The sequence below is a fragment of the Athene cunicularia genome, assembly GCF_003259725.1.
Source record: "Athene cunicularia isolate RWA chromosome 3 unlocalized genomic scaffold, athCun1 chr3_part1, whole genome shotgun sequence".
NCBI lineage: Eukaryota > Metazoa > Chordata > Aves > Strigiformes > Strigidae > Athene > Athene cunicularia.
Window position 1 is genome coordinate 85,076,636 of NW_020799097.1, and position 24,832 is coordinate 85,101,467.

General features: G+C 39.3%; 1 protein-coding gene across 1 annotated transcript; it reads right to left on the reverse strand.

The window, feature by feature from the left end:
- Nucleotides 1–22,987: 22,987 nt before the first annotated feature.
- MAP1LC3C (microtubule associated protein 1 light chain 3 gamma) lies at nucleotides 22,988–24,826 on the reverse strand. Its single transcript, XM_026845333.1, has 3 exons — nucleotides 24,760–24,826; nucleotides 24,514–24,620; nucleotides 22,988–23,505 (listed from the first exon to the last, which is right to left on the reverse strand). Exons 2-3 carry the CDS (start codon nucleotides 24,537–24,539, stop codon nucleotides 23,295–23,297), a joined length of 237 nt encoding a protein of 78 aa, XP_026701134.1. The 5' UTR covers nucleotides 24,540–24,620; nucleotides 24,760–24,826; the 3' UTR covers nucleotides 22,988–23,294.
- Between the last annotated feature and the right edge of the window lie 6 nt (nucleotides 24,827–24,832).

Consider the following 24,832-nt stretch of genomic DNA (forward strand, 5'->3'; position numbering starts at 1 on the left):
TTTAGCTGTGTGTTATGTAACAGAAAATAATTCGAGTTAAATTAAAAAAAAAAAAAAAAATTACCTGAGTCCATATTAAGACTCCATACCTGGAAATGGATTTCTGGGCACAAAGGAGGCTGGCCTAATGGCAACCCTGTGTGGGCCAGCGATGTCTGTTGAGGACTAAGGCCCCTTATCCCACATCCTATTCAAGTGCATAAAGGATAGCAACAAAGTAGGGAATAAACTATTACTTATATCCATTGGCATAAAACCACAAGCCATAGGTTTAAGCTGCAACAAGGAGATCTTGTATTAGGCAACAAAAAATTATCTTTGAGAATCCACAAGTTTTCTCAGTGGGCATCCTCCAGAAACTGTTAGCAGATACCGTCCTGTATCTATGACATATTCTGGGTGACTTCCAGTGATTGCCTCTAGCTCTGTGGTATTTGACTGTGCAAGTCTGAAGTATTTAAAGTATGAATAAGGAAATAGATGTGAACAAAAACTTTTATCATGAACTCTTCTGTTCTTGAAATGTTGCATGTCACATTTAATACAGAATAATTAACAATATTTATGGTTGTTGCTAAAATATTATCCAGAGATCAAAGATCTACTACACTTGGTACTGAACAAACACGAAACAAACTCAGCATGTTGGGCTGGTGTTTTTAAACACCTATGCTGATTCACAGAAGTCGGTGAGTATCAAGAAAAGTGGGACTTTCTCAGATATCTAGTCTCACAGTCTCTTAGTGCTTAGTAATGCTGTATGATTTGGCATTGGAAAACAAAAGTGGAACCTCAGGTCAAATCCTGTTCAGAGCTATAGCAAAGGAAAGCTAGAATAAGTATATTTGAAATTATTATTTCCCTTTTATACCAGCACTCCTAAGCAAGTCTACAACTGGGAAGAAAAGTGAATGAAAACAGACATTAATAACTGTGGAGTTCAAGAGGCAGTGTTTTTTGCCTTGAGGATGAACAGTGATGTCAGTGAATTTACTTCATGGTTGGGTAAATAATTTTAAAATAGTGATCTATAACCTAGAATATTACAGAAATCTGTAGTGAGCTGTATTGAAGACATACCAAACATTCACTTCAGAGAAATCACTACTGCAGGCTATTGTAACTTTTCCAGAAATTAAACCTCTCTGCTTGTCATTGCTGGCTTAAAAAGTAAATAAGAAGCAAAAGAAATTTTGATGGTTTAATATATAAATACATTAAATTGGGATTAGGGCAAAGAAGGGAAGCCTTCCATGTTATTTTTGCTGAGGAAATACCAGAATGGCATCCAAATTATTTAAAAAAAAATAAAAATAAAAAAAAAAAATAAAAATCTATACTTGTCTTAAAACTTTGACCACCATCATTTATCTGGTACCCAAAGCTTTTATGTGTCTTAAACCATTGTCTAGCAAAAGAAACAGTGTATGAAGAAGTTGTGCTGGTACAAACATGGTGGTATTTATTTATGGGTTTTATTGATTGAGCTAAGTACTGCCAGTGGGTGTGCTTTCATTTTATCTTTTTTTCCTTCTTTAAAGCAAACTGAAATTTGGCTTTAAAAATACTGACCAGAATATAGGAACATAATGTTGTTGCACCCCTGAAGTGAATTAAGTCTTGAAATCAAAATGGGTATAATCCACATTAACATGAAGATAACTGACAAAGTCTCTTGGTCTTTCTCCATTATCAGACAGAAATTAGCCCAACAGTAAACAGGGAAAAAAAAGTTTGCTTTGGAAGGAATATGTTTTTCTGAAATAGCTAGTGAAATACAAGGAAACACATGACAGTTAAATCACTCACCCATGCCATGCAAGAAATCTGTGGAAGAATAAGGCGTAAGTTACCTATGACTAGGACATTTTTACTGCTGTTCTACATCCTACCTTCTCACACACCAGGAAATAACCATCAAGTTTCGGTAGCAAATCCCACTGAGATCTGTTCTAAATCCTCTTTGTAAGGCAACACAATGAAGTAATAGTGTGGGGGGGTTATCAATTATTAGAATAAATATTTACACTACATTAGTGTCTATAGAGCATTAACTAAAGCTGGTTTGGTAGACCAATTATAAACAGTAAACAAATTGCTACCTATAAAGTCTTAGAGCTAATAATCAAATCCAAGTTAACAATAATACAATTAACTTTAATGAAACTGTTTCAGCTTAAAGGTACATAAAGGTAACAACACTTTATACTTTGTAACAATGTGCATATCTCTTCAAGTATGAGTGCTCAGCTGTTCCTTGTAACCAAAGCTCTTTTCAAATTCAACTCACTACCTCTGTCCTTAGAGGTAATAGAAAGCTAGGTAATATTTATTGCAATTTTAATAAAACGCTAAATAAGACACTTGCCATCCATCACTGAAGACCATGTGTGCCTGCTGGGGGATCTATAAATAGGGACTGTTTTGTTCAGGAATCAGAACTAACTCCTGGTTTACTGGTCTGGCCTGTAATAAAGTAAAACAAATGTTTACAGCTTTCTGGCCTTAAGATCCTGATCACAAAACTGAACCCAGCTTTCACAAGAAAAGATTCTCTCCAAGCATACATTTTTAGTTTAATAAATAAAGAAGGTTCCTGCATTTATCAAGTATTACCAAATTAAAGCAAAGTAAAATGATCCTAGGGTACAAATGTTCTACGCAAGGTGTGTCATTCTTCCACTCTCCTTGATGCCGGAGAGTGTCAAGAAGTACTGTTTTGGGCACCATACTTCAAGAAAAATTTAGACGCACTGGAGGCAATCCAGAAAGGAGTAAAAAGAATGAGCAACAATCTAGAGGGAGCATGAGGGAGGGTGGAAGGAATTGGCATTGTTTAGTCTAGAGAAAAGGCTAAGGAAAGTTGGGATGTCAGCCCATAACCATGAACAATGTGTCTGAGGGAAGAAAATATAAACTATAGAGAAAAGAAGTAATGAAAAAACTGCAGCAGGGGAGATTCAATATCACTGCTAAAAGTAACATTTCTTTAATAGATTGATTAAGGGCTTAATAAAGTTTTCTGGCTAAATTTCATTTTCAGTTTAAAAATTAAGTGTCGCTATCTGGCAAAGATTTAAAGCACAAGTAAACTCTATATAACTGTAACTTCTTAGCCCATTCTGAAAATTTAACAGTAAACTCTCTAGGGCCTCTTGAAGATTTTATATTAAAAAAATCTTTGCAGTAGGTCATGCCCACTTGGGATAATAGAATGCTAGTTGCTGAATGCAACTGAGTTGAAGCTAAACTTAATTAGTGTCAACATAAGTAGCAGTGCTCTAGTTTTGTTTGGGTTTTCATTTCATTTTCCAGACCAGCAGGAAAATCTCATAGGGTGGTAATGGTTCAATCCCAATTTTTAATTGAATTTTGTCCTTGTGTGGGCCACTGAACAGAAGCATGAGTTTTGCTCACAGTTATAGTTGATAATTCTGTGTAAGAAAGATCTGGGCTTCTTTCTATTCCTAGTCTATGAATATTTCCAGAATTAAAATGTGGATTTTCAAACCAGTTGTTCTGAATCTTTCTACACTTAATAGGGAAACTGATTTTTCCTTTTTATTTCAATCTTTAAGTAATTTTGAATGTTTTGAAGCTGATTTTTCAGCCCTATCTTCCTGCTCCATTCCTACTCCTTTCTAAAGATCTAAATAATAAAATCATTGAAGAGTACCCACTGTAGCTATAAACAAGTTATAAGCAGTCCAGGAGATTATGTGTAAATATGCACATTAAAAGTGCATAAAGATTAAAGGACATATTAGACATACCCTTCTGAACTAAAGCTTGGAACTTTGCACTTATGTGTAGAGGAGTTCATACTATTTCTATTACTCATATTTACTTTGTTTGTGCTTCTAGAGACCTGATGTCCGGGAAGAAACCATTTATCATTTATTCACAAATACACTTGGTCAGAAAAGATGAACAAGCACTCAGAGTACTACTAGAAGTCATCAGACATGGCAGGTAGATGAAGCTACCCCATCACGATCATATTTTACCTAATGTGTTACATTGTGCCATAGCTTCTTATCTCCTTAAGGACACAAGTTTTCTGGAGTATTTATCTGCTTGACAGAATATTGTAACTGTGGCCCATACAATTGTAGCAAGAGTAACTTCTGAGTTGCAGTCAGTTCTAACTTTTACAGTTTTCAGTATCAGTTCTCAAAGCAACAGAGGCCAGCAGCACTGCCCTCATTTTTTTTAAAAAAAACAGAAACTGTGAGATTTGGGCTGGGACAATTAGCCACTGTTCTCCTGTTAACCAGTGACAGAGCCAAAACCAGCACTTAGGTACCTTGAATCCTCATCCTGCCTTGTAACAAGGAGACAGCATTCCTGAGATCACCTGAAAGCACCTTGAACATTATATCAGTGATGAAATCTGGCTATAGGACTATTAATGGGACCCTCTGCAAAGGATCACAGACAGTCAAAAAGGAACGGTATATAAGCCCAAAAACTTTGATTCATAAGGTTGACTGTAAACTTACCATTACTCACCTTTTAGGAGGTCTAGGAACACCATTGCCTCTCTTGATGTATTTTAGATTCTGCACCAGAAAAGCTAAAAAGAATGGGATCAAATAATAAAGATGTGTAAAAGGAAGCAGGAGGGTTGTCCAACCAATTAGAACTAATCCCGGCCCTAATTCCAGGAACAAACATTCATCTTGTTACCCCTCTCTCCTGTCCCTGAAAGTTCTGCTTTCATATAATTTTGGGTGGTAAAACAATATTCTTGGAAAACAGTTGCATTTCAGCAGGAGACCAAAGATGCATATTTATTCTGTACAATACTAAATGAATGGACGATGCACAAGAATGCATCAGTCCAGTGAGTTATATGTCTAAGCCTCCATTGTCTGGAGTATAATTCACAAAAGTGCTTCTGCACTTGAGATGCATACCTAATGCTATCCTAATATGGCTGGGGTTGAGACCGTCTGAACATTCCTCAGCTGCGCCTGCAGGAGAATGAGCGCAAAAATGTTAAATCTCCCACATTTATATCTGGTTTATATCTATTTATATCTGTTGTGAAATGCTGACATGCTCTAGCAATCAGCATTAATACTTCATTTGGTTTTGTGGGTTTCTTATTTAAATGCCACTAATTTAAATTTGGAACACTTTTGTCTCCCATATGTGATATGGATTTCAGATGTGAATATGTATTATGACTGTGTGTTGGAGCAGAAGAAGTTGAAATAGCCTTAGGAGTCTTCTATAATTCTTAAATACTTATGGGTCAACCTCTAAATGTTGCATATGTATAATTAATTTCTCCAGTGCTGCATTCCTGGACAGTTACATGAGTTGAGTATGTAAGTACAAAAAGACTTGATTTCCAATGGTTTCTATAATGCCACCGAAGTTACACATACTGAATTTTAAACATCAAGAAAAATACTATAACTTAATTAAAAAGTAAGCAAAGATGACTTTTTGGAGTGATGTAATGCAGTGTATTTTCATGTATGTGATAAACTATTTCAAAGAAATTACTAGCCAGTGAGATCACTCAACTGGCTCCATTTGTGCTTTTCCAAAAATAGATGTGGCATTGAGAGGTCTATTCCAGTTGTGCTGCAGGAGAATCCATTATTTATCATAAATCTCTTCTGAAAAAACACAATTTATTTCTTTTTTTTTGCAGGACAGAATAAATGTTTGGACTTCAGGACTGTGGGAAACCAGGTATCAGTTAGAGTGGCCAACTGTTCTTTAATCCAGGGATTGGCCTGTATCCTGAGCAGTTGCAGCACTTGGGGACTCTGAATGTCATTCTAACCCACCTTATCTCTACCATCAGGCTTGCCTAGAAACTGGCTTGAGTGGACCAGAGGTTCTGGCTCAGAAAGTGTCTGTTTCATCTAGTGTGAGGCAAGATAATCCCTGAAAACCATGGTAAGAAAGATAGATTATTAAGCAGGTCTTTTTTGTTTGCATGCATGTGACCCACTGAAAGTGGACCCATTTTGTTGTAAAGCAGTTAAATCTGGCAGACTTTTTTCCAGTCAGAAATATATGTTATTTTTTTTGCCTAGTGACTACATTTTTTCAGAAAAAAACTTATTATTTCCAAAGCTGGACATTTCAAAAATGTTTAAGAAAGGTGTTCAAACCAATGCAATGCATGCTAGCCATGCTATCTAACACTCATCACATATCACATATGAAGGAGAGATCTCGAAAAAGACCTTTCACTTCAGCTTGGCCAGACTGTAAGTGTCTGGCCTCATTAATCCAGAATGCTAGGTTATCTTTTGTTCTAAACTCCCTACACTGCATAAGAAAGTATCCTAGGCCATTGTTATGTGATTACTTTAATCAAACAGATGTCTGCATTGCTGCCAGAAAAGATTGGTCATGTCTTTTCTCCTCTTCTTCAGTACCCACTGCCTTTTCCCTGCTGCTTTCCATGTCCTACCTCTAGTGTGCACATAGCAACCCTGTGAATCAGGCCAAAGAACATTATCTGTCTGAAAACAAAAAAAAAAAAAAAAAAAAGTCAGTGCTCTTACAAGGAGACAGGAATGTGCATAAAGATGTGATCTGTCTTTCCAACATTTCACAGTTAAAGTTGGAGATGGGTACCTACCATAAATGGTACCTCAGTAATCAGAGCCCACAGAAAAATCAGGATACACATTTGCCACTTTTGTTGAAAGTGCTTTTGCCACCAGCCCAGAGAGTATCCTGGAGTTGGTGTAGAGAAGTCCCTCCATTGTGGCTGAAAGTGCAATAACCCCGTGAAGGAAGGCATTCCCTATTGCCTGGAACAGACATGGGTGTGAGAACAAGCATGATGCTCTTGTCAGCTGATCTGGATGCTTACCTGGAAAGAGTGGCTGGAGCCCTACTCTGTCATAAAGTTTACATGTTTCATAGTAAATAGGATGTAGTGAGAGCAAGAATAAATAGTAGACATGAAGAAAATAGAAACCTATTCAAGTTGACCGAAGGCCAGCAAGCATTTAAGGTTCCTTACTGCAAACTGCACCTGAGATGTTCTAAAATCCTTTGCGGGTAACATTTGAAATCAGTAAGACATTTTAAGAAAAACCAGACAGCCATCTTGAATGAGGGACTGAGATAAAGTTTTTATGATTATTCCCCTCTATGCCAGCAAATTGGCATTGGAGCAGGAAGAGAAACAACAATAGGTAAAAAATGTGTAGACTTCAGCAGTTAAATCTAGAGATGTGTTTGACACTGCCCCTGTAATTAATATGCACAAACCCAGCCTAATTCTATTGTAGTTTATAGATATGTCTTCCCTGCCTCTTAGGTAACTTAGGCTGGGAAAGCTCATTCCACATCAGTTAGGATTTCTTTTCATTTGAGTCACTTTTTCTGTCACAGCAACGCACAACTGACATGATTTTGTTTATGCTATGTAACCAAGTTAATGTTCTTCTTACTCTGCTGCATATCCCACGACACCTTTGCAGGAGGGATGATTCATCTCAACCGGCTTAGCTAGTGAAAATCTTTAAATAACTATATGTGAAACATATGGTTCAAGACAGAAAACATTTTGAGAGTGGAATAAGGCCAGGAATAGCAGCTGTTGCTAATACAGTATAGTGAGATTTGATGTCTTATAGAGGGCAAACCAAAGCAAACTTTAATCTCCAAGAATCTTTGAGATTACAGACTAGTTAAAAAATACAGGGCTTTAGGTTAAAACTGACCTGTCTCTACGACCATGTCTCCATTAAAACATTTTGCTTTGTAAGTAGGGCAAAGTTTCTGCGTGTAGGCAAGCAGAGACAGCTGGGAGTTATCTGGAAGATTTGGAAAAAAGGAAAGCTGGCAGGAAGGAGCTGAGGTGTGTGACACCAGATCAGCTTCAAGACTCACAGGGGCAGGGGTTATTTTGCTCATGCTTTGCTGGGGCTTACGTTGGAAGTCTGAGCAAGTGAGACTTGTGTTTGTTCCACTTGAGCTACTCCAAGTTTTTGTGCCCCTCACTCCACTATGGGGAATCCAGTGCCAATCCATGGAGGGATATGTGTTTGAAAGTAGAAAGAAGATTATAAAGAGAAATCTGTAAGTAGGAACAAAACAGATGTTAAGGTGAACATGTGAGGAATTACAGTTGGAGTTGAAGAGAGTTTGTTTCTGAGAGTGATGAACCAGAACTTTTTTTTTTTTTTTTTTTTTTTTTTTTTTTTTTTTTTTTATGGTTCCACTTGTCCAAATAGAAAATTCTCCCCACAATATTTCATTTTGTCTATCTGTGAGATAACCAAACTAGTAGAGTGGTCTTTTCTAGGGATGCAAGAGGCACCCTTGCATCATGAGCATCAAAGCACAGTACCTGTCTTCTAATCCTTTCCTGAGTCTTCTGTGAAAGGATGAGATTAATGTTTCTCTGTTACATGTGATGGTGCTGTGGCTTGTGAGGAGTTCACACAATGCAACTGTAAGACTCAGCCACACTGAAGCTGTCAGAGAAAAAGGAATAGAGCATATGGCTGTGGCTGTGGATGGACTTGTATGTTTAAAAGGTGATAACGAGCATGTCAGTGATACGACCATGGAGACAGGATTGTCATTAATGGAAAGAGACTACATTTTCCCTTGGACAGTTTATATTTGCAGGTTTTCTTTGAAAGAGAAATTGTCTTACACAAAAGTATATTTTGTTCTTTGTATGAAATCAACACTTGCACCATCTTTCACATTTGAGTAGCCACAGGCTGTTAAGTAGGAAAAACATAGAACGTCTCCCTGCAATTTGTCTGTCCAACCCATGTATTTTTCCGTGCCATGTCAGTCCTGGTCTCTGGAGCTGGCATGGGAGAATAGAAATGTTAAATGACATATGTCCAGTTCTAGATGACCCCAAGGTCATCCTAACACATGAGGGCAAATTATTATTTGTTTCCTCTCTTAGCGTTCAGATATGGGTGTATCTGGGCAATAGGAGAGTGATAGTCTTCCTCTGGGGCCATGACTGGAAGAAAATGCCAAATCATACCTGAGATTATACCAACAGGACACAAGTGGTGGATCCATCTGATGCAGCTAGCTGTGTGCTTGAACCCTTTCTGCCCTTTGACATTGTATAATAATGTTGCATGTTAGTTCAAGAAAGGGAATGAAAGATACCATTAAAACTGTAGTGGATAGAGAGACCGTTATCAAAACAAGCAATTCAAGAATCTAAATAAATGCAATAAACATCTGTATTTCTTTTCATTCTCCCATTTTTTTCTCTTCTTTCATCTCCTACTTCCATTTCTTTCTTGATAATTGTGACATAGATGTAAACATAATACATGGTCTTCAACAGTGTTTACTGTAGAACAGCTGTAAGACTTCATTAACACTAATTGAAGGTTTGAACTAAAGATCATTTTTCAAAAAAAAATTCATCTTGATTTAAAAATTCCTAGAGAGAGAAAATCCACGGTTACTTTTAATAGATTGTTCCTGTGTTCAGTACCTTCACCATACAAAAAAACCTCCCCGTGTATAGTCTTGCTTCATGTAGTTTCAATGCCTACCTCCTGGACCTCATCATACATTTATCTGCTGGACTGAAGAACCCATTATCAGTGCTTCCTGCCTAAATTATTAAGGATTTTAAAAGAGTAGTTTAGCCATGTCCCAGGTAAGATAAATAAGCTGAGTTCCTGGAATGTCTCTCTCTTTGGGTTTTGGGGTTTTTTTCCAACACTTGAATCATTCTTTTGGCAATTCTTTGAACTTACTCCAAGTTGCAACATTAATCCTGAATTGTACACATTAGACTGGATGTAGCAGCAGTCATTCCAGTGCCAGGTGCAGAAGTAAGATTAAAATTCTTTTCCCTGTACACATGTCCAAGGATTGTATTAACCTTTTCTGATGATTAACAACACATGGTGGCTACCCTAATATGATTATTCTCATGTTCTTCTACAAGACAATGCCCAGTATCATCTCCTGTAGTTACAGCTGTACTCAGACTTTATATGCGGCTGTTCTGTTACCACTGTTTGTGCCCACCTTAACATCACCCAGTAACAGTGACCTGCCCTTAGCTTTTTATCAATGTTTGTTGAGACATCTGCAGGCTTTATCAGTGATAAATTTATGGTGGGGAAGATCGATTTGTTTTTTCTTCTAGATTATTGGTTAAAATGCCATGCTAAAAATAGCACAGGCCTAGAAACATGGCTATACAGAACTGAATTGGAAGTATACTTACTTGGTAATCATTTCCCAATTTTCAAGAGTTTTTTGAGTTCTGCTTGTAAGCTAATGCATTTTTCTAACTCATTTAGGCAAAATACTGTGTAATACTAAGGCAGACAGCTGACAGATTAAGTCGAAGTTTTAACATTTTAATACATGTTTAATCCTAAACTGTAATCTTATTGAATACTCTGATAGACAAGATATATTTCCAGTAAGCACATGTTAGTATCAATATTCATCTCCTTTTAAACTCTCAGTTAATCAAGTCCTTAATATGCCCTACTATTTCTGATGTCAGGCTGAAAGATGTGTATTTACCTTTGCTAATTCATTTACTCTTTCCAAATACTGTCACAAGATTAGCTTTCAGTTAGTCCTGTCTGAGTTTTCAAGTGTCTTAAGTGATATCAACAGTGACTTTTTTATGGTCTAGCAATTGTAATTGCCATTTGACTCTTGGAAAGTCAGAGCATAACTTCATTCTTCATCTTTGCTTCTTTAATAGGGATATAATACTTGCCTTAAGCATAGGATTCACTTGCATGAGTGGCCAAGTGCTCACAGACATTTCCCCAGTTGTAGGGGCTCTGCTGACCTCATGACGACAAGCTGGATCACGGACCTGGAGTTTGTCAGGTTAGTTTCAAGCATTAACACTTCCAGCAGCACAGATTTAAATCACCTCATACTGTTTTGAAACCACACCCATACACTTGCATCAGTATAAACTTTTTGAAAGCAGACCTATAAAAGTAACTGCATGAAAGTAAGGTAGACTGTACATCTGTGTGTGGTAAGCAGGTGATGTGTAAAGAAAAACTCGTTTTGGTTAACTTGTGGGTTTTCAGCCTAGTGATTGTAAAGAGATTTTAGACATCAGAGAGATGCACACACATGCAAACACACGTGGCAGTAAAACTTGACCCACAGTGACTCTACTTTATGACAAGTAACAGAGAATGAGATTACTCTTAGAAACAGAGATAGAAAAGTGCAGGAAAATGTTATGATATATAATGTAGTCAAAGTACTAGGCAGTACCAACCCAGAGACCAGAGAGGGAGTTGTGGAGGTCTTGGGGGACAGGAGGGAGGTTGGTTTTTTTATGGAACTGCTGAAAACCGTTTAGATAATCTGCACTGCTCATGAGTTCACTCCCTGTCTGTTGCCCTGTAAAACATTAAGAATCTAGTACATCTCAGCCATTGTTACTGTAATTGCAGTAGAGTTGCTGTGTTTCTTTCTAAATAATTTTAGAATCCAGATAGAGAAGTTCCATATTTTGGATGAAGCTCAGTATGGGGAGGCAAGCAGGGTCTAGAAAGCCCCTTTTTAATACATAAGTAATCTGTGGCACACAGACATTAACATTCTGTTTTAAAGATGTTTCGTCAGTTTGGCATATAGGGACTGGACATGGCAGTAAGAGTTGAGTACATAGTGTACAGACCTTTTTTCAGGCACCCCTCTGAACTTTTGCTCAACTCATACACACATGGAGAAGTATTTGAGTGGCAACCTTGATTTGGGCACTGTTGCAAATGAGAAACAGTACAGCTGTACGTGGTAGTGCCAGTGAAATAGAAAGAGTACCACAGAGGCAGGAAGGGAGAAGCAGTGCAGCTGGAGCAGCTAAGCCCTTCTGTCCCCAGCGCTGAAGTCTTAGCATGGTGGGGCTCAACTGATGCCTGTCGATATTGAAGAAGAGTTTCTGGAACAAGTCTTCACTTGTGCTACGATGATCTGTTGAACTTATCTTCAGAAAGAAAAAAAAAACAAACAAACAAAACCCCCAAACAAACAAAAAACCAATGTAAGAAGTTTCCCTATGCCCTCCACAGTTCTGCATCCCCTTCATTGTGATTACACAAGCATGTGCATTTCAGCAGCCTAATCTAAGAACTTTCACTACCAAGAAAAATCTTTTCATGTCTAAGGAACAAAGAGGTTTTAATAGAAAACACAGAATCAAAGGAAACAAGGACCAGGAAAGGACCTCTATAAATCTTTCCTCTGCTTCATGGCAGCCATAATTTAGGCTCATCTTCTGGAGATGGACACTGCACAGCTTTCCAGGCAAGCCACTATAGCATTTCACCACTTTTTTCATTAGGAAGATTTCCTGGCATTCTCTTGCTGCAATTTAAACCCACTGCTTCTTGTAATAACCAATGTAAACAAGAGAAAAAGATTCTTCCCCCTCCTTTTCAAAAAGACTTTCGTTTGTGAAGGAATACCATGTCCCTTTTCCAGCCTTTTCTTTTTGAGGCTAAACCACCTCAGTTCTTGTATCTTTTGTCGTAGGACACAGTCTAAATGTCTGCTCATCCTTTCTGAATTCTCAGGTAGTTCATATGCTTCTTGGAGTGCAGTGTCTAAACTACACACAATATTTCAGCTGAAACCCTACCATTGTTGAGTACAGCAGAAGGCTTATATCACACATCTTGCAGACTCTACCCCTGTTTAGTAATCCCAGTGTGGTGTTTGCTTTTTTCACAATGGCATGATAGTGTTGACTCATGCTTAGCTTGTGAATTGTATATCCCATAGACTCTTTTAAGAAGAAATGCCACCAGCCACTTGTTTTCCATCCTGTATTTGTGCAGCTGATTATTCCTGTTCAAATATAGTAGTCTGAATCCACCCCTCTTGAATAGTGTCCTGGCAGTGATGAGAGCCCTCTTTACTCTTCCTGTAAAATCTTTGCTAGCATTTTTTATGTTTCTTATTGCAATGCCCCCAAGATACACAGGACTAGCTATTACACGGGATTTTTTTGCCTTTGGATTTATGTCTTTATTTCTTTAGAAGGCATAGGGAATAAGGGTGTTAGATGAGCACCAACTCTATTAGCAAATACTTTGTGTGTGGACAAGGAGATAAGAGAAGAAACTTCTCAATTTGTGTGGTAAACTCCATAAATTCTGATTTGTTTAACCAGAGATTAAACCCAGATGTGAAACAAACAGTGTTTAGAAGAAAAAGGCAGGAGCTGACATTGAGTAAACCTTTGTAAAGTTCCATGACGTCAAGCAGATGATTAAAATTTTAGTCAGGAGAAAGATCTCCAGCATGTATAGATTTCCTTTGTGTTCTCTTGCAATGCAATCATGACTTCTGGTGTAAAGTAATCAAGGAGTTAGTTTCAAAGAAAACATCTCTTTCCAATATTTTGTAAAAACAGATCTTTAAGAAGTGCTTAGCACACGCTTAATAACCAAAATTAAATAAACAGATCTTCAGCAGTTTATTCTGGAGCCAAAACTGGTGCTGAACACTCCTGAGAATATGACAGAAATAAGAAAATATGTATAAATAAAAGTATCATTTAGTATGATTCTGAGCACATTTTTTATATCACTAATTCTTTTACTGGTAGACATAAATATTCAGGTGTAGTAGCAACTATAATATAAGATGCTAGGCTGATTAAATTTAGCATGTTCACTTCAAACCCCCCAAAGTACCAGGATTTGTTCTGACCTCACTTCTACAATTTTGGAATCACTGTTCAACTATTCTCTGTTTAAAATTAGTAAAGTAGAAACTGTGCCAGATTCATTAATTGGAAAGACGCTTATATTTTGAGCACTGAGATCTGTCTGAGCCTTGAAATCTGGCCTGCTGTAGATGTTTTTTCTGTTAATCATCTGATTTATTTCCTCTAGTGTCCCAGAACTAGACCAGTAATAACTCTGAAACACCTATTTTTATTGTTTGCATAATCTAGCATTGCTCAAAAAAATCTTAAACAGTTATTAAGGTTGTGTTGCAGACTTCAGTGTGGCATTAACACTGATAACTACATAAATACAACAAATAGTATTCATGGGCCTAGTCGAAGGGTCAGAAAATACAAGTGTGGAGAAAAACCCTGGACTGCCTTCTCAAATATCCTGAACATGGTGCTGTCCCTGCTATCTGTGCTCCTTAATAGCATTAATCTCACAAAAACCCAAAGGTTTGTTTGCAGATTTCCAGAAGTGTAAGCCCTACATCAAAATGAGAAGATATACAGCCTAGAAGATTCTGTCTACAGTGAGACTGTCTTTCTCAGCTTCAGTTTGACTGTAACATTCTCCAGAGAGTTTACCAGCAATAACCTACTGAGCTTCACAGTCCATGCATAGGCAAGTTATGTTGTACTCTTACTCCCCTGTTTACAAACATACTGAAGGCAACTTTCATTTACTGTTTTCTTACTTGTGCAAAATTCTGGTAAGATTCATAGATAAAGCCGCTGACGAGCAAAGTAATTCTCAAAACTTTTTTGTGACTCAACGAAATAGGCTAATTGCTTGCTGCTGTGGCTTTTCCTAGTTCGTATTTGCCAAAGTGCTCTCAAAGAAACCATTCAAACTTTTCCTAATAACTGCAATTTAAACTTTGGCTCTAGTTACATAGCAAAGATGGAGCAGGACACAGTTTCTGTGTCTTTGTGTAAGTACAAGGAAAACTAAGAGGTAATCACTTGCCAAAGAAGTAGTTGATTTAGCTACCAAAGAGGACTGCTGCATCAAGAAAATAATTATCAACCAGCAGTCAGGACATGTGGTTCCTGCTGCACGCTGACCTTGGGATAGATTTTTCCTGTAACTGTTTCAGCCATTCATGGTCATTCTCCCACCTCCTGGTAAGTGTTGGGGGATACCTTGAAGCACAGTCTTGTGGTGCTTGTGATAACAAGATCTTCACTCCATTGCCATGTATAACTTTCTTCCTTTTTTCTCCCTGTTTTAGAAACTCTGTACTTTTGGCTATTCCTCTCCTCACCTGGGGCTGTGTTTCTGCAGTATATTTTGTGTGTGTGTGTGTGTGTGTCTAGGGTTTTTGTGTTTCATAAATTAAGTGCTTTGGAAACAGTTGTGAAAGAAGCAGGGGAGCTTACTACTAGAATCGCTGTCCAGAGTTTTTCCTGAATCACCAAATGAGGTAGTCATCTAATCACTCAATAGACAAGTTAGACAGGAAATGTGGAAAGACTAATTTTAACAAGGAGTTATTCCTCCAAATGAGAACCCAAACATATTTCTTCAGCTCTGAGTACTAAGCCACAATCCTCAACCCACTACTGTTTCAAGACATAGTTTATGGGTAGGGAAAGCTCTGAAAAAGGCATCACAGCCTCAGTCTGCAGGAACTCTTCTGACTTTAGAGCACTTTGGGAGTTTCTAACTGCTCACCTTCCTCAGTTTCCCATTTCTTGTTCTCTTTGATGAAAATACATGCAGGTATCCACTCTGCAGATTACTGTTGGCTAGCTCTGGATCTTATGCAGGCAAAATATTAAAATTATTACAGATTTATTTCCTCCATGAAATTTTTTTCCTCCATGAAATATTTCCTCCAGAGCAAACTGCTCCCTGCTGCACTTCCATGCTCTGTTTTTTGTAATGTGACATATGGTACACCACTACAGCTTGTTATGTAGTACTGCAGGTAACAAATCATTCACTAGTAAAAGATCATAAAGCACAGCCTGACCAAAAGTGTGTGGATCTCATTTATTTGTAATCAAAACTTATCAGAAAAACCCCGCAAAACACAAAACTTCCTATGCTGAGAATTAACAGAAAGCTCCACCTCATTTTAAAATAAGGAGACATGTCTAGAATACAATAATCCCTGTTCTGGCTTTTCAGTGTTACCCGAGTGCCTGTTCCCCATATATACTGCAAAATTTTTGTGACAGTCATACAGGTGTAACTGTATAGTCAGCAAGCATTTTTAAAAAAATTCATCTTTTCCCTCATATAAAAATAAGTTGAGATTTGGATTTTCCCTCTTGACAAACCAGCATACGTAAAATTAATTTGATGGGAAAAAAGAGAGCAGTCTGAATCAGGAAACAGGATACTTGGCAAAACCATATTTTGAAGAAAACCTTTCTAGAAAATTAAACACAGAACCTTTCATGTCAGCTACAGTGCTTGACCTTTCCTTCTTCTCTCCATCTCCTGTGGATAAGTGCTTCCTCCCGTGAATTGTAACATGGTAGCTTTACCTCTGCAGCCTTTATGGCTCCAGGCAGTAATTTCAGTTGCATGCTCCAGCTTCTACTGGAATCGCTTCATTTACTATATAGGGTTTTGCCTAACTTTTCCACTAGTAAAACTGAAGCCTCTCACAGATCTTGCAGTTGCATAGTTATTTTCGGAAAGGAAAGGTAGGCTGGGGGTCTAGTTTGGGAGCTGGGTTTAAGCCCCTTAGCCACACACATCCACTGTCACTCTGGGCTTTACCTACAAAGGCCCTACCCTCTAGAAGCAGAAAGATAATTTTCTGTGCTGGGTCCAGGGAGACCGGAGCTACTGGGGGTGCACAGTCTGGAGTGTGTGGCTGAGCCTCTTCAGGGAGAAAATGGAATCACAGCAGGGTCTCCCCTGCTCTATCCATTGAGTTATAAATGATGCTCCTCTGTGAGGCACATGACAGTAATCCTGCACAACACTTGCTTAATGGGCCAGCTGGCTTGGATGTCAGAGCCAAAGGAAACCTTCCTTTAAGATCCTGACATTGCCTAGCCCGCAGATCCATGTAATCTTCAAGATCTACCTATATCAGGAGCAGTTCCTCCCTGTCCCCTTTCTTGTGACAACCCCCATCTGCACCAGCCCCTTCCTGGAGATTGTCAAGAGCCTGCCACTGGATGAGCTCATGTGAGGCATCCTTCTACTTCTGTGGCAAAATCAGCTGTATGTGCTGGGGCACGAACTTGAGCTGCTACATTAACCCACCTTATTGTACCCGTAGCAAAAATAGTTCACACTGACAAGCAAGGCTAAAACACACAGCTGTTCTTCAGCTGGTTTAAGAAGGGATGTGACACCTTTTCTGTCTGAACTTCTGTCTGTAGGTGGGAGCTACCTAAATAGCTGTAACAGCCTCAGACATCCCATTTAAACTGCTGCTCCAGACCTGACAGAGGCTTAGAAGCCTGAGAGAGACTGAGGCATAGCCAAATTTTGTGGCTCCAACACAGGCTGAATTACAATAACAGAACAGCTGTGAATTCTCATACAAGTTTGTTACATGGCAACTAAGGGCATATTATTTATAGTTTTCAGCAATCTTGGAATCTGTACCCAGGTTCTGCAAACACAGAAGGCCTGGTCCCTTTCCAAAAAAAGAATGGGTACAAAAGTCAGTGAGCATGAGGATGGCTGGGAAGAGCTGAGGGTTCAACCAAATGCAGCTGCCTCCTAGGAAAATGCAGTATTTCTCCTGAGGCCTCTCTTGACAGTTTTGACAGGTTTATAACAGAGTCAATATAGTTTTGAACAGCAAAATTATCTTCATAACCCCTGCAATGCTTGGGTTACCCTGACAGTCTAGACAACACAGATGTGTCTGCATTAAGATGGTGATGCTGCTCTCACCTGTAGCACAGCAGCTGTTTTTCCGATTGATGGCTCTCTTATTTTGTTGATGACTAATGCATCAAGCTGCTGGAAAATTAGTTACTCTTCCTCAGCCAGTCAGCATTCAAATATGCAGCTCATATCACTATCTGACTTTTAATTTTTGACCACAGATGCAGAATTTTAGCGGAGGAGGGTCAGACAGAGACCATACTCATATCCATCACTTGACATTAAGTTTTTAAGTTCTCAGAGTAAGGGCCAAGTCGCCTTGTGAAGTAGTGCCAGCACCCAGAATAGAATTTCTTTACTTGCCATGTCTTCCTTTCAACACCCTCCTGTGTGTTTTTTTCCATTGACAGAGTTTGCTTTTTATTCAGGAAAACACTGTATCAACCCTCCATCTGTGAGCATGTGTGTGCATGTTTTTTTTCTCAGAACTTCTCTTTGTGAGCTAATGGGTGTAATAGTTGCCTTAGTGAGGTCACACTGAGGCTCATGCTTTCCAGGCAGTCACAGGCAGGCTTGTGAAGAATATGTGGCTGCAGCTGCTTTGGGTGGAAGCACTGATACGCATGTCTAACCCCCTGGCACACTCCATCCCCTCTCTTCACCCACTGGTTAGCTGACCTAAAGATTTCTCTGTAAATCCATCTGGCATGCTGTAAAGTCTTGGCTTTAGTCTACAAGGGACGTCTCGATCAACAGCAGATGAACTTGGTTCTTTTTGCATCACCTCAAGGACTATGCAATCGATAGCCTTCTCACCTCTCTGATGTACAACAGACTTGGGCTGAAGGTCTGATTAAGACCATGCTGTTATACACAGAAAGAAAGGGGGTCTCCAGGATCTCAGAGTATTTGCAAAAATAAACACCATCAGCCAAGCCCACCCTGCAACAAATCATAAGCAGCCTCATAAAGGCCCTTTACAACCCCTGCCGGACATGATGTAAGTGTTGAGTGGCCTGAGCAGCCCCTCCTCAATCCCTGCCTGCCTGCTCTGGAAACTCCATGTGCACCCGGCTGGGCACACTCCCTCCCTCCTGAGGGTCTGCCACTGCAGGGGAAAGGACAGTGCTGCTTTTCAAACTGTGGCATCGATACTTGCTACATGTTCTTCAAAACCCACCTGGACTACGCTGATACAGTTGCGTACCACAGGAACATCATGGTCACAAGAGAGGCATCAGGTGGAAAACGAGGCAGAGAGCAATATGATTATGGCCTTCTGGAAGGGAGTCTAACCTTCATTAAAATTATATTCATTTTCCTCTAAACTAGGGTCAGACTGCTATTTATTATAGGACCAAACTGCCTTTGCATGTTTTAGACTGTACAGGAACAAGCAGCAGATAGCTAAGAAACTTGTGCTCCTAAGAAGGAACCTGAAAACATCAGGGAAAAAGGTGGATACAACTACCATTACAAAGCATCATTGGAAAGCTAAAGAAACTGCGCACATATCTATAGGCAGAACTTTTTTTTTTTTTTGTCTAAAATTCAACAGGATGATTCAAAACTATACAAAAAAGAATGGGATATCTTACAATTCAGGAGCATGGTCTAGAAATCTATCTGGAAGTGATCTTTATGGGAAGCATGCATGCCTTTAGAATTTTTGTACATAGGTTGTATGGTAGCATCTGTGAAATTGCATTTCTCAATCACTTTTCGGGGATCCCTTGGAAGTTCTCCACAGAAACCCTCCCTCTCTCCCTCTCCACTTCATAGTCCATAAGTTAAAAACCAGCATTCTAAAAAGTTTCTCTCCTTGTCAGGTCTTTTGGTTTTCTCCCCATAGTTTCTATAGGCTTTCTTGACATAGCAGTGCAATTTGATGGCAAAGGTTATATTCTGCCCTATTATTTCATCTGACCTTCTTAATTTACTGTATCTTACATAAACAAAACAACCTCATTTGAAGAGGAGGATATGGTCTGTAACTCAGTGTGTTCAACAGTCCATCTTTTAAAATATTTTTACCCTGAAGCTACCACCATCTGGAAGTAGTTAGCACACGAAAACAATAAAAAGCCCATCTAAGTCCATAAGACCTCTTGCCTGCAGTACTTGAGCAAGACTAGTATCCCTATTCATTCATTTATTTATTCTACCCACACACAATGTCAAGTCATTTTTAAACCCAAACAGTTTGGAAAGCTCCTGCTGTTGCTGATGTGCTAAAGCCCAAGCTGAGGTTATCATGTTTGCCTTGCAGCAACAAATGTCAATTTGCACTCCATAAAGCATTGTACGCAGTTTGTAGCTGTGTTTGTAGACGGCTGTAGGACATCAGCTGTAGCAAGTACAGACAGTTGAATCTCTAGTCTTAACAGGCACAGAAAAAAAAATTATTTCTACCAACTTAAAATTCAAACGCATTGGTAAGACTTTTTTATCAAATGAAAGAGCTTATAGATGTTTTCTTTAACTACTACTGTGTTCTTCTCCATTTGCCCTTAAGAGCATTCAGAGTGCATGCAGATCACAGCATGCACCTCAGGAGTGAAGTTTGCTCAGGTCTTGAAAACAAGAAAACAATCCTGTTCCCAAAGCAGTCACTGTGCAGGCATACATTACAGACATGAATGGCATGTTTCATTAAAATATTATGTTTGTGCAGCCTCAGATTTTAGCTGCTTCTGTATTTCCCTTCTAATAATGCCAGCATCTGTGATTATTAACATTAGAACTTTTTTAGTACCTTGATGAAGTTATGAAAGAGCTTGGCGTTTTATTCCTGTATGATTCTACTTGGTTATGTTAAAGTCACAACTCCCCCAGCACTATATTTCACACATTACTCAAAAAAACCCCACAAGCCTCAACAGCAAGGGCAATTTCAGCCCACATCCCACACTTACATTTGGTGTCCTTTCAGTTTGATCATTTTATCCTTTTATATTTGAAGATGGGACACAGTGCTTGTTCTTACAAGGGACTGAGTGCCATGGACCCAAGCTAACAAGTTACTTCAGCAGAGCACATACATACATAAGTGCTTTGAAGTCAGAGCACTGAGCATCTTCCAGAATTTAGTTAATAGTCTACGGCAGAAACAGAAGTATCCTCAGAATGTTTTCTTTTCTCTGGTGGATAATTCTGATATTAAAGAACATGAGACTATATCATAATTCAGAAATGAAGATACTTTTACAAACAAGTGACATCTTTGCCTTTCCTTTTTACAGCAGAGGTACATTGGGAAGGACTGTAAAATTTATTTACCACAGCATGGTGTCCTTCATTACAAAAAATATGTACTCATCTCTAATCAACAGGTATTTGCTCAAGCAAATATTAGCTCTTCAAACAGCAGCTACATTGAAAGTAGCTGCAGTTACCTCAGTTGCTCATGTCAGTCAGAGCAAAGTTCTTCTCTTTGTTTCTTTTCTAATCCTTGCACTTCAATGGACAAGAGGTTGAATCCAAAGCTTCTAGTCACACCAAAGCAACTCTGTGAGCAGGATAACTGATTTATTTGGGCATCTAACTCCTAATTTTTTTTAAAAACTTTTTGAAAACTGTCTTTGATGGTTAAACCTATCTGCTTTAACACCTGGCAGAAAGGCAAGTCTATTACTACTACCCAAAGATGAAGCTTTCCCAGTTGGCAGGACTTCTCTCTAGGTTCATCAGGCCAGTTTAAACAGGCTTATAATGATGCTCTTTACCTGCAACTGACCTTCTCCTTGTGTAAATTTTTTGGCTGGATCTGTGACTCAGCCTGTTAGACACCATAGCCTAATGTCAATAAATGCTGGAGGGATCAACACTTACACCTCAGCTACTACATTACAAACCAAAGAAAGTTGGCTGTCAGACATAAAATTGCTCCAGCCAAGAATCTGTGGTGCTTTTCTCTTCATGTACCAAGTATCACAGAAGACAGGAAGGCAGAGGAGCCGAAGAAGCAAAATATTAGCCCAGCTCTTAGGCTGGCAAGAGAGCTTGAACATAGCAAGACTTCCCCTTCCTCCCCCCACCCGAAGGTTCCCACAGCTGTTCAACATCACTGTGTGGTGCTCCTGCCAAACAGGTGTCCCTGCCTCCCTGAGGGCTGGTAACAAATGACTGAGTTCAATTTGTGCAATGGAAACCATTTCCATTACAGGCATAAGTGAAATCTATCCAAGCAACTGATTCTGGGATCCCAAAGCCCACATGTTTTCATAACCTATACTGACATAGCCTTAGCCTTTCCACTGAGTCGGTCAGGTCAATGATTTCTTTGTTCCTCAGCTCATGAAACAGGAGTTGGCAAACACCACCTTCACTAAGGCAGGTACCCCTCTAAACACTCTGGTTTAGAGTCTTGAATTTAGGTCTGCTCAGAGCTTTAAATTCAAGGGATTATTAGTGCAAGAGAACCATTACAAAAAGCTTACACAGACATTCCTTCCTTATGCATAATTTAAATACTGTCAACACTTCTTTCTTTGCAGTCTAGTAATTCCTACCTTAATCATTCTGCAAATCAGTTTGGTAATGAACAGAAGAATTGCATCATATTGTAACAATCTGACCATCCTAGGCAGAGGCTGCCAGAGGTTGATTAATTAACTGTACGCCATGACAGATTTTTAAATGACCTGGTGTTTTAAGTTGATCACGCACAGTCAGAACATTTACAGCTTTCCCAATACATTCCTCACATATGAGAGGACCAGGAAAGATAGCTTGAGCTGTACTGCAGACTAAGCCTCATGTCAAGTGTTCCTTTAATACATGTTTAGGAACCATTCTGTATGTTAAGATTAATCAGCATCTCACTACATGTCAGTTTTGACATTTTCCAGAGACATTGGTATGCCTCTTAATCACAAGGTATGTGACATAGCTCTATCCATCCTTGAAAAACAGCTCACTGAAGTCCTTCAGGGGAACTGACAAGAGGGTGCCTGTAGGGGACAGATATGACAGTCTATCTACAGAGACTAGACTAGCAGCATGCAGTACTAAGAACAGACTCTTGAACACCTGATTAAACTACAGTTCAAGTCACGCTATCTGCATTTAGCTTATGCTGACTAGCAATCACTTTTGCTTATTTAAACAAGTAGTTATCTGTATCACAGATGCTCAGTGTTTAACAGCTGACAGTACTTTATCCAGGTGTTAAGCTCAATACTGCATTTGAACCCTGCTCTAGCACTAGTACAGTCTGCTTGATCTTGCAGCTCAGATATCTAGTTTAATGAACCATTATAGGTATGGTTTTGCTCCGGTGTGGCCCAATTTAAGCTTGGTCATTCCATTCAAAAACAGAGGGGCTGTACAAGCAATGCTTCAGTTAAGACACATTGAGCTCAAATCCCCTGAGTTATTCCAGGACCTTCTCCTAGACAGACTTTTACAGTCTCTTTCCCCAGATTAAAACTAACATTCAATTCAATACTTAAAAGCGTCTTTATTTTACTCTTAGACTTAGGCTTTAAGGACACCTTAAAATCAGTTACATAACAAAGACTGATATTGCAAAAAGCTGGAGGTGCAGTTCCAAAAATAACCCCTAGTGTCTTCAAATATAAAAATATATATCCAAATTATTATCTAGGAAAAGTGTACCACCATTTCTGCCTTAAGCTGGTCCTGCCAGCTTTTGGGTCATAACTCCTCACACCAGAGCTCAAGAGCTCACATTGGAAGGAGCATCTCCGAGGTTCATGTCACAGTCATGATTCATAGCAAACTGCTTCGCTGCAGCACATGGACTCAACCTTAAGTTTTTTGAAGGCATTCCATAGTTTTCCCTTGAGCAGTGGGTACAAAGCATCCAAACATCTCCTGGGAAGCATATGTCATATACACAAAGCCATCTTCATCTTTGTAGTCCCTGTACACTTCTGCCATTGTCAAGGACATACTGGCTAGGCTTTTGTTGTTCACCAGCAGGTAGAAAGCTTGTGTGGCAGTTAGAGCCATCCTGCTTCTGGTTGAAGAAGGGAGGAGAAATAGAGGATTAAGCATTAGCAAATTTAAGAAGATATCAACTTTGTTCCATGAAATACATTAAGCAGAGTAGTTGTATGAACTATGCACAAGAAACGCTGTGTAAAGCCATTATGTGGTTTAACATCTTCATCAGCAGGAAGTTAACTGTATGTTTGGAAGCTGAAAGACTTGTGCTCTGAGGAAAGGCTTACACTGTTGGACCGTGAGTGCTACTGAGCCTGGGCTTTGAGTTCCCAGCTACCAGGGAAGCGTGCAGAGTGGAAACCAAAAGCTTCTGCAGTACAGCTGTAGTAAAGGATTCCAGCATGGTCTGTTACACTTATTATAAAGGTTACCTTCAAAAGAAGAGGCCTTTTCAGAGACATGACACACAAGGATTGGGACCAAAGTTGTTCTAGAGCCAAAAACATCTTTTACAGATGTTTATCTAGAAAAATCTTTCTGATACTTTAGAAAATGTGCTGGAAAGCACGTAGCTTTCATCCTTTGTCAGAGAACATCACTAAATACTTTGGGAGACTTCTTCCCTGTAGTGTTTTATAAAGAATAATTCAGAAGCACATTCCATGCCACTCACACTAAGGAGTTTCTTTGAACTTAAGCAAATTCAGCAAGGCGCAGTAAGAGAGCAAGGCAGTAACAGCTGTAAGCAGAACAGAAGCACAGAGCCCCAGTATCAAGTTCATCAAGCAAGAAGAAAGCAGAACAGGAGCCTGATCCCATCGTTACTCAATACAGTTAAGGGGAAGAGAGAGGACTCTATGAATCCAAAAAGCATAGACCACATTTTCCCCCCAAGTGCACATGTGAAGACATCTGTTGATTTTCTTTAAACCCTTGCAGTAGAGGGAAGCTGTTGCAAACACCTTTATCCTCCCCCCCAGCGAAGCAAGCCAGGTGTTCCCGCGCGGCGTGGGGAGATGCTGCTTAGAGAGCGACGAGCCCCGGCTGCGGCACTGAGCCCACGGAGCTCCTACCTACCTACCTGATGATGGTTATGAACTGTGTCATGGTCAGCTCCTCGGGAACAAGGAACTTGGTTTTGTCCAACAGAGGAAGGTATTTCTCTTTATGGTATCTCTCAACGATTACCTATTGTAATTAGAGTCACACTTAGCAAGACCTAAACCATCCAAGTGCCCCACCCCGCTCCGCTCCACTTTGGGGAGAGGTTCCCGGCGCTTCTTTGTAAAAGGCATCAATAACTTCCCATAACAAAACAGAGATTTACCGGGATTTTCGTTGGGAACTTCGCCCGGATCCCTGCTACTTCTTCCCGCCGGGTGGCTGCGCGGGAGAGAGGA

What these genes read in the sequence shown, in the direction of transcription:
- MAP1LC3C (XM_026845333.1), bottom strand. Translation starts at nt 24,539, where the DNA reads ATGACACAGTTCATAACCATCATCAG. An exon ending in CAGTTCATAACCATCATCAG is followed by an intron (nt 23,506 to 24,513) that starts GTAGGTAGGTAG and finishes TTCTTCAACCAG; the next exon opens with AAGCAGGATGGCTCTAACTG.